This window comes from Equus caballus, chromosome 19 (assembly GCF_041296265.1).
Source record: "Equus caballus isolate H_3958 breed thoroughbred chromosome 19, TB-T2T, whole genome shotgun sequence".
Lineage (NCBI taxonomy): Eukaryota > Metazoa > Chordata > Mammalia > Perissodactyla > Equidae > Equus > Equus caballus.
In genome coordinates this window covers 28,757,125-28,768,195 of record NC_091702.1, presented here as the reverse complement: position 1 = coordinate 28,768,195, position 11,071 = coordinate 28,757,125, and the positions used below count along the sequence as shown (strand labels likewise).

Here is an 11,071-nt window from a genome sequence, read left to right as displayed (position 1 = left end):
TGCAAAATGGAAAGAAAAATTATCTAATTGTGCTTTTTTATTAGAAAATAATTTTTTTTTAATGTCTTTATTTTTACAACTCCTAATCTTTGAAGAACTCTTAAAGCCCTCCCTCAATAGTACTCCCATTACTCCCTTCTTATTTCTGCCCTTCTCCAAAACACTCAAAGACACTACTGATCTTCCTGGACTTACGATGTGGTTACGCCCCAATAAACTCGTCTAAGTTGAAAATACGGTAAGTCAAAACTGCATTTAATACACCTAACCTACTGAACATCAAAGCTTAGCCCAGCCTACCTTAAACGTGCTCGGGACACTTACATTAGCCTACAGTTGGGCAAAATCATTTAACACCAAGCCTATTTTATAATAAAGTGTTGAATGTCTCATGCAATTTATTGAATACTGTACTGAAAGTGAGAAAGAGAATGGCTGGAAGTTTATCAATTGAAACACCGTTGTGATTGGGTGGCTGGGAGCTGCCACAGCCTCGGCCCAGCATCACAAGAGAGTATCACAGCATACTGCAAGCCCAGGAAAAGATCAAAATTCAAATTACAGTTTCTACTGAATGCATATTGCTCTCTCACCATCGTAAAGTGGAAAAATCATTATGTCTAATCATCTTAAGTTGGGGACCATCTGTATTTAGTCTTGCCTAAGCTTAGAAAGAATATTATATCTTTCTATACCCGTTACACTGTCATGAGGATTTGGAAACCGGCTGTGAAAGGAAGACAGAGGGTTTAGCTAGGATGGCTTGGTGCCAGCCTTAAGGCAACAATAGAAATTGTTGGAAGGTTTGATCCTGGTCTACAGGTTAAGAGATGTTCTACCACCTTATAAATGGTAACATTTAGAACTCAAAAGTGCTTATTATTAGAACTAGGGTAAAGTTTTACAAGTACACACATGACAGTACACAAGCACTATACCAAATAAACACAGAAGGTGAAAGGAGGAAGTGACCAAGGGGAGAAGGAGCGTGGGCTACAGTAATAAGACATGGAGGCAGGAGAATCCCTTCCCTACGAATAACTCTACTCAAGTGGACTCACACGGGGTATCCAGTTTTGATCTAAGATCTATTAAAAGACTGGAAATAGAACATAGACAAGAAATATATAAATGGACAGTTACAAACATTTATTAGCTTAAAAATGTTTAGCTAAGTACTTTGACATTTACTTTAGCTGCTCTGAGGTGAAGGGGAAATTCTCTGAGTCTAGGGTGAAGATAAGTATAAGGACTTTTTCTCCTGATTCAAGGCAGGCACCAGTCTAAGCAACATGCAAAACCCAGTACCATGACTTCACCATTTGCCCCAAGAACCAATCCCTGATTTCCTCTGCCTCACCAACAGGCCAGGGAGCACCAGAACCGGAGAAGGAATGATGTAATTTTAAAGGTGCTGCAGATAAGTCCTAACCAGTGCCTATGAGAGTATCATTAGAAGAGGCATGAATAAATAACAAATTTCCACCTCTGTTTGAGAGAGGAAATTGAAATTAGGCTGACAAAAATATCCACTCAGAAGGCAATGGAGTATTTGTTACATGAGAAGGTGTAAAACTTATTAGGTCCTCTGCTCACCTGATAGCTATAACATGCAAAGATAAATGATGCACTGGAATTATTTTTAGTCTTTTTACTAAATTTAGTATTTTCAGTGGTACATTTAAGTTAAATCATTCAATAAGAATCTTTACTTTGCAAAGTAGTTTATCTACTAACCAAAGAAGCTAGAATGGAGCCACCAATCCATGAACTAAACCTCCGTTCCACTGTTGTATTATTTGCAATCAATTTCAACCGCATACTCTAAAATAGAGAAGAATAAGTATTAGTACAAATAAAACAGGTGACAACTTAGGAAATTCAGTTCTGATGACTTAATGACTCTGGTTCAAACACTGATTATACATGATTATTTTGCACTAGCTAGGCTAATAGGCATAGTTTGAACTACTGTATAGATTTTTTTAAATCCATTGATTAGGGCTTTTAATGTGTAATATTTAATAAGAAAGTAAATTATGCAAACCTCAGGAAACTGCATACTTAAAGAATATGGCATTCACAATTTATACCCTAGAACAGCAAATGTGCTTACTGTAAATCAGGTACCATGCTCAGTGCTTCATATATTATTTCATTTCTCCCAACACCAAGTTAACATCATCTCAATCCACTGTCCTTTCTACAGTCCTCCTCAACTTTCTTTTTTTTTTAATTTTTTTTTTTTTAAAGATTTTATTTTTTTCCTTTTTCTCCCCAAAGCCCCCCGGTACATAGTTGTATATTCTTTGTTGTGGGTCCTTCTAGTTGTGGCACGTGGGACGCTGCCTCAGTGTGGTTTGATGAGCAGTGCCATGTCCGCGCCCAGGATTCGAACCAACGAAACACTGGGCCGCCTGCAGCGGAGCGCACGAACTTAACCACTCGGCTACAGGGCCAGCCCCTCAACTTTCTAACTACTGGTTTTTCGGTGAGGAAGATTAGCCCTTAGCTAACATCTGCCACCAATCCTCCTGTTCTTGCTGAGGAAGACTGGCCCTGAACTAACACCTGTGCCCAGCTTCCCAGCAAACCCCAGGCCACCAAAGCAGAGTGCACAAACTTAACCACTATGCCACCGGGCCAGCCCCTCTAACTACTCTTTTAGGCCTTCATGCTGTCCTAACCCCTCCTATCTTAGTTCCCCCTCTCCTTCCTTCAACCCCTCCCCCACTTCCAAATCAAAACACAGACGTTGGATCTCAGGTGCTTCTTATTCATACTGCTGTCCTTCCAAATGAGGGCTTCTGTTTTGAACTCACACTCTCTCGATAAACATGGTTTTATGGCTCAGTACTATCCCTGTCTCACTTCCTGTTTTGGGAGATTTTTCCCCCTACTTAGGAATTTGCTTCTGGGGATAGTTCTCAAACTGCTAATACTTCCCAATTCTATACATGAACAAATGGTTTGCGTCTTTTCACAGTAAAATAAATGTGTGTGTGGCAGGGTGGAGTATGCGGTATGGATGGGAGAGGTGCTGGGAGAGATGAACATGGGTTTCTGTAGGTGAGTAACTGGTTGATACCTATTATGATGGAATTTTTTTCCTGTTATTTCACTGATTTTTAATTGCCTCCTGAAGGACAAGGATAGTACCCAACTGGTCTTGACCAGACCTTGGACAGCCCATGTCTACATTCATTATTCCAAGACTTCGTATGAAATCCAATGATCAGTACTATAATTAAGGTATATTCCAGATCAGACTCTATTCCCAAGCATGTAGTAAAAATAAGGCAGATGTCAATCTTGTGCCTATATCAATATTTAAATAATAATTATAAAAACATGGCATATAGAAAACATCCCTTTATATGAGAAACCAAAAGACCATGAACTATACAAATTCTATAGATACTGTTAGGACCTATGTAACCCCTACTAAGTTTTTAAAATGTCATATTTATACAGAATACTTTACAAAAACTACTTGATAGGAGTTTTAAAATCTAAAGATTATGACTGCTACTCTGTTATTAATTCACCATGTAAATTACCTTCTCCCCAAGTGAGGTTCTCCTATTCTTTTAAAAGTTATCACAATGCATCCAGTGATCTTTTTAAAACAAACACAGGAGCTCTTCAGTCCTTTGCCAAATTTTATCCTGTAAGTTTGCTATTAATAAGCCACATGACCTAGTACCTATCTCTGTGGGTTGAATTGTGTCCCCCAAAAAGATATGGTGAAGTTCTAATCCCTCATACCTGTGAATGTGACCTAATTTAGAAATAGGGTCTTTGTAGAGATAATTAGGATGAGGTCATGCTGGAGTAGGGTAGGCCCTTAATCCAGTATGACTGGAATTCTTATAAGGAAACAGACCCACAAAAGGAGAGAATACCATATGACAAAAGAGAGAGAGACTGAGGTGCTGCAGTTACAATCCAAGAAACGCCAAGGACTGCTGGCAAACCAGCAGATGCTAGAAGGAAGGATGGATTCTCTTCTACAGGCTTCAGAGAGAGCATGGCCCTGCTGACACGTTGATTTCAGACTTCTGGCTTCCAGAACGGAGTGACAGCAAATTTCTGTGGTTTTAAGCCACCCAGTTAGTGGTACTTTGTTACCCTGGGAAACTAATGCACCATCTGTATTTCCAGCCATTTCTCTCTCTCCACTGCACAGACTATAAGCCAGCTACTTTGAAATACTGGAATATGGCATGTTCCCTTCGTATTTTACACATGGTATTCCCTCTACCTAGATGTAAATTACCAACCAGATGAACTCCTATTCATTCAAACAGCTTCTTCATGAAGCTTCCCTCTGACACTCCTAGGAGTTAAGTGCTTGCTCCTCAGTGTTCCCTTGAGTGCCTGGTTCATGACATACTGAAGCACTCAGCACATTTCAGTTTTCACTTTTTGCATGTCTATTCATCCTAGCAGACTGAGCCCTTCGTGGGCAGGGACTGTGTTTTATATCCCTAGTGCCTAGCAGACTATAGGTACTTAAGTATGGAACCAATGAATAAAATGAGATTCAAAAAGAGTAATTAACACGTCACATAGGAAAAATTGACCAATAAGGGATATCAACTTGATTTAAGTAATACTGTACCAGCCACACACAAAATATCAATCTACTGAAAAACGAACTTTATCTATAAAATTACACCAGCAGTGAGGACACAAACGACTGAAGACCACTACTAACGAACAAACAAAACTTACTGGGGGAGTCTTCTGAGAGAGCTCTCTGTTCAGCCTGTCAGTAAAGCTCTGTATTAGCGTGTTTCCTCCTGCCACTATAACACTGCCATAGAGACCCTAGGAGAAAAAACAAAAATAAATTAGTTCCAAATGTTTCCAACAGTTTTAAACACAACTACAAAAAAACCATGTCCTCCACTACAATTTCCCTTTCTTTTTATATTTTTTTACTTCTATATAGACGTAGTAGCTTGATCCAGTGGTTCTCAATCCTGGCTGCACATTCAACTCATTTAGGAGCTTTTAAAACACCAATGCCAGGGGAGAGGTAAATAAAAATCTCTGGAGATGGGGTCCAGGCAAAGTTTTTGTTAGTTTATTTAAAACTCTTCAGGTGATTCTAATGTGCATTAAAATTTAAGAATCTTAAACCAATTATTCTAAAACCCAATCATAATTTTTTGGCAGTTGCCTGCCAATATTTAATTAGAGATACATTTTATAATGACTTCATCTTACAATGCTCACCTAAAAGCTCTATAATGTTATAATCCAATGTTACTGCAATTAAAAAAGTAAAAAAAAAACAAAAGGTTAAATAAAACCAAAAAAAAAGAATGCTCACGTAGAAGTTATGGTATTTAAAACTAGACAATGAGATTACTTAATGGTTGTGATGGATAATGCACACTCTGACAATACTCCTGGCCAAAATAACTGCAACCTTTCTCTGCTGCAGGGTGTGCATCAGAACCACATGGGGAGCTTTTTCAAAATCCACATGCTGAGGCCTCCACAATTAAAAATAAATTCATAATTATAAGGAGTATATTTACCTCTAATTTGCATGTATACATCAGAAAGTTAAACACCAGCCTGCTTCTTTAGTGGCTAAGTTCATATTTTAAAAAGTTTATCTGAAATGTCCAAGTCAGCTAAATTTTGAAAGAGAAAATGGAATACAGAAGCATCTCCTCTGCAATCAACATTACTTAAAAAGAAAAATCTCACTAAAAATAAAAAGTTATCACTCTCTTACAGTAAATGTATTTCAATTCAATTGTCTTCCCCCAAAAGTGCCTTTAAGTTTGCACTAAAAAATTCCATAATTATAGTTCTATCGTCCTAGAAGCAGCACATGCCCGGTGGGTAATAGCTGAAATAAAAAACATTTTTCACAGCCACCCAAAAGTCTTTTTTGAATTACATGGCTTTTTATACACTCTTAGCTATCAGCACTATGCTCTAAGAAATGAATCAACTCAAAGAAAGTTGAAGCAGTATGTTGGCTACAAACTGAACCCAGGGTGTAAATAAGATATAATCAATCTAATAATTAGTATGGTATATAACATGGAGTTAGTATTTAAAACTTGGCAAAGCATAAAAAGATATGAAGGTAAGGAGAGTGATGTCAGCATCATGGCAGAGAGAGCGCTCCCCTTAGACTTGCCCCCCTAAGATACAATGGAAAGGACATTCATATACGAACAGAGGACATTCACACAATGCAAAAGACGTCTGAGAGATCCATGCAGCCATGTCTGAAGGTGGAGGTGCCAGACGCCCTGAGGAAGTGGAAGAAGATAAGGGGATCTTCCCTCCCTCCCCAACGACAGCGACTCTGGGCACAGGACTGTGCACAGCTTTGAGAGGAGAGGGTGGTGGGGTGGCCCTCCAAGGGAACACTTTCACTCTCCAAGTTCCCTCACAGCCCGTGGGAAAGTCCCACACAGAGGTGACTAAGCTACTGCAGAGGTGTCCTCATCAAGCTAGGACCCCAGGAAAGCTGATAGTGAGGGCAGAGCAAGAACAGCCCCAGGATTGCACAGGCAAAAGAAAGCGCCCCTCTCCTCGCCCAGCACTCCAGCTCAACCAGTCACCCAGAGTCCCACACAGACAGAAATGCAACAGCTGTGAGCAAGTGAGCCGTTGATCATGGTGGGCTCAGAATACATAGTTCTTGACCCCACTCAATGGCAGCAGGTGGAAGCTGTGACCAGATACTATCACTATGCAGAGGTACAAATTCACGCCGTCAAATAGTATGAAAAAATATATTAAACCTCCAGCCCAGAAGGAAAATGACAAGCATCCAGAAATCAATTGAAGGGAGAGAAATTTATAATCTAAATGACAGAGAATTCAAAATAGTTATCATTAAACAACCCAACGAGTTACACAAAAATACAGACAGACAGTTCAATGAAATCAGGAACTTCTTCACAAGAGACTGAAACTATAAGGAAAAACTAATCATAAATGTCGGAGATGAAAAATACAATGGACAAGATAAAGGAAACTCTGGACTCCCTGAATAACAGAGCTGATATTATGGAGGAGCGAATCAGCAGTCTGGAGGACAGATATACAGAAATGCTTCAGACTAAAAAGAAATCAAGAAGTTCTCCGAGAAATACCTGACTCAATTAGGAAATACAACATAAGGATTATAGGTAATCCAGAGGGAGAAGAGAAGGAGAATAGAGCAGAAAGTTTCTTCAAAGAAATAATAGCCAAGAACTTCCCAAACCTGGGGAAGCAGGTAGAAATACAATTGAAAAAAGCCAACAGATATCCTAATTACAGCAATGTAAAAACCTTCTCCAAGGCACAGAGTAGTAAAGCTGGCAAAAGATAATGACAAAAAATATTAAGGGCAGCAAGGCAGAAGAAAATAACTTACAAAGGAACCCCTATCAGGCTTTCAGTGGATTTCTCAGCAGAAACCTTACAGGCTAGGAGAGAGTGAAATGATATATTCAAAATTCTGAAAGAAAAACTTTCAGCCAAGAATACTCTAACTAGCAAAAATATCCTTCAGATATGACGGAGAAATAAAAACTTTCCCAGAAAGAAAAGCTAAGGGAGTTCATCGCCACAAGACCCCCCCCCCCCCATACAAGAAATGGTCAAGAAGGCCCTTATACCTGAAAAAAAAAGGGGGGTTACAAAGCCTTGATCAAGGAGATATGCAGGCAGACAAAATCAGAAAATTGCAGCTCTCTATCAGAACAGGTTAGCAAACACTTAATTATAACATTAAACATAAAGGGTAGGAAAACACCAAAAATAAATATAATCTCATCATTTTAACCACAAACTTACAACACAAGATGGAATAAGTTGTGACAATAATAACTTAGAAGGGGAAGAGGAGAGGGATGGAATAAGCGTAGTCTAAAGAAATAAGAGGCTATCAGAAAATGGACTATCTCATCTACGAGATTTTTTAAACAAATCTCATGGCAACCACTAAACAAATAATCAGAACAGAGACACAAATGATAAAAAAAAGACAAAACTAAGAAAACCATCCTAGAAAACTACCAAACTGAATTAGTAGTCCAAAATACACAGGATGAGAAACAAAGCAAATGCTGAAGAACTGGAAAATAAGTGATAAAATGGCAGCATTAAGCCCTCACATATAAATAATTACTCTAAATGTAAACGGACTGAATATTCCAATAAAAAGACATAGAGTGGTGGGATGGATTAGAAAAGAAGACCTAACAATATGCTGCCTCCGGGAAACACATCCCACCTCCAAAGACAAACACAGGCTCAGAGCGAATGGATGGAAGAGGACACTCCAAGCTAATGGCAAACAAAAGAAAAGTGTTGCCGTACTTATATCAGACAAAGCAGACTTCAAGATAAAACAGGCAACGAGAGACAAAGAGAGGCAGTATATAATGATCAAAGGGACACCCCACTGAGAAGATGTAACACTTATAAACACCTATGCACCCAACACACGAGCACTAAAGTACATAAAGAAACTATTAACAAACCTAAAATGAGGCATTATCAACAATACAACAATAGGAGGAGACCTTAACACGCCACTTACATCAACGGATAGATCATCCAGACAGAAAGTCAACAAGGAAATAGATTTAAATGAAATAGTAGACCAGATGGACTTAATAGATACACATAGAACACTCCATTCCAAAACAGCAGAATACACGTTCTTCTCAAGTGCACATGGAACATTTTTAAAGACAGACCATATATTGGGAAACAAGGCAAACCTCAAGAAATTTAAGAAGACTGAAATCATATCAAGCATCTTTTCCAACCATAATGCTATGAAACTAGAAATGAACTACAAGAAAAAACCTGGGAAAGTGACAAAGATGTGGAGAGAAAACAACATGCTACTGAACACCAAAGGATCATTGAAGAAATTCAAGAGAAATCAAAAAATACCTGGAGACAAATGAAAATGGAAATACATCATGCTAACTCACATGGGATACAGCAAAAGTGGTCCTAAGAGGGAAATTCATAGCAATACAGGCCCACCTTAACAAACAAGAAAAATCTCAAATAAGCAATCTTACACTACACCTAACAGAATTAGAAAAAGAAGATCAAACAAAGCCCAAAGTCAGCAAGAAGAAGGGAAATAAGAAAAATTAGAGCAGAAATAAATGAAACAAAAAAAAACAGTAGAAAGGATCAATGAAAAAAGAGCTAGTTCTTTGAGAAGATAAACAAAATTGACAAACCCTTAGCCAGACTCACTAAGAAAAAAAGAGATAAGGCTCAAATAAATAAAATTAGAAACGAAACAGGAGAAATTACAACAGACACCACAGAAATACAAAGGATTAGGAGAGAAGACTACGAAAAACCATATGCCAACAAATTGGACAATCTAGAATAGATAAATTCGCTGACTCATAAAACTTCCCAAAACTGAATCAAAAAGAAATAGAGAATCTGAATAGACCAACCACAAGTAAAGAGATTGAAACAGTAATCAAAAACCTCCCAAAAAGGAAAAGTCCAGGACCAGATAGCTTCTCTGGAGAATTCTACCAGAATTCAAAGAAGACTTAATACCTATCCTTCTCAAACTATTCCAAAAAAATTGAGGAAGCTGAAACACTTCCTAACACACTCTATGAGGGCAACATCACTCTGCTACCAAAGCCAGACAAAGACAATACAAAGAACGAAAATTATAGGCCAATATCGGTGAACATAGATGCAAAAATCCTCAACAAAATATTGGCAAACCGAATACAGCAATGTATTATTACATTAATTTATGATTAACTTATAATTAACTTATTAAAGATCATACATCATGACCAAGTGGGATTTATACCAGGGACACAGGGATGGTTCAACATCTGCAAATCAATCAACGTGATACACCATATTAACAAAATGAGAAAAAACCACATGATCATCTCAATAGACAATGAGAAAGCATTTGACAAGATCCAACATCCATTTATGATAAAAACGCTCAATAAAATGGATATAGAAGGAAAGCACCTCAACATAATAAAGGCCATACATGACAAACCCACAGCCAACAACATTCTCAATGGGGAAAAACTGAAAGCCATCCCTCTGAGAACAGGAACAGGACAAGGGTATCCACTCCGACCATTCTTATTCAACACAGTACTGGTTGTTTTGGCCAGAGCAATTAAGAAAAAGAAATAAAAGGAATCCAAATAGGCAATGAAGGAGTGAAACCCTCGCTGTTTGCAGACAACATGATTTTATATACAGAAAACCCTAAAGAATCCATCAGAAAGCTATTAGAAATAGTCAACAACTACAGAAAAGTTGCAGGGTACAAAATCAACTTATACAAATGAGTTGCACTTCTATCCACTAATAACGAACAGAAAGACAACTCAAGAATAAAATCCCATTTAGAATTGCAACAAAAAGAATAAAATATCTAGGAAAAATTTAACCAAGGAGGGGAAAGACCTATACAATGAAAACTATAAGACATTATTGAAAGAAATCGATGATGACATAAAGAAATTGAAAGATATTCCATGCACATGGATTGGAAGAATACACACAGTTAAAATGTCCATACTACCTAAAGCAATCTACAGATTCAATGCAATCTAATCAGAATCTCAAGGACATTCTTCACAGAAATAAAACAAAAAATCCTAAAATTCATATGGGGCAACAAAAGACCCTGAATAGCTAAAGCAACCATGAGAAAAAAGAACAAAGCTGGAGGCATCACAATCCCTGACTTCAAAACATTCTACAAAGCTATAGTAATCAAAACAGGATGGTACGAAAAATGCACACACATCAATGGAACAGAACTGAACGCCCAGAAATAAAATCACACATCCTCAGACCGCTAATATTTAAGAAAGGAGCCAAGAACATATAATGAAGAAAGGAAAGTCTCTTCAATAAATGGTTTTGGGAAAACTGGACAGTCACACGTAAAAGAACGAAACTAGACCATTATCTTACTCCACACACAAAAATTAACTCAAAATGGATCAAAGACTTGAAGGTAAGATCTGAAACCATAAAACTCCTAGAAGAAAATATAGGCAGTATA

At 37.9% G+C, this 11,071-nt stretch overlaps 1 protein-coding gene across 3 annotated transcripts in view; it reads right to left on the bottom strand.

The window, feature by feature from the left end:
* Positions 1-11,071, bottom strand: part of ACTL6A (actin like 6A) — a 32,279-nt gene that overhangs the window by 475 nt on the left and 20,733 nt on the right. For all 3 annotated transcript variants that reach the window (XM_023623341.2, XM_014732763.3, XM_001496284.7), the window contains exons 12-13: positions 4,738-4,833; positions 1,738-1,824 (exon numbers count right to left, since the gene is read on the bottom strand). In XM_023623341.2, the coding sequence (XP_023479109.1) occupies positions 1,738-1,824; positions 4,738-4,833 (183 nt within the window). The remainder of the gene's footprint in view (positions 1-1,737; positions 1,825-4,737; positions 4,834-11,071) is intronic.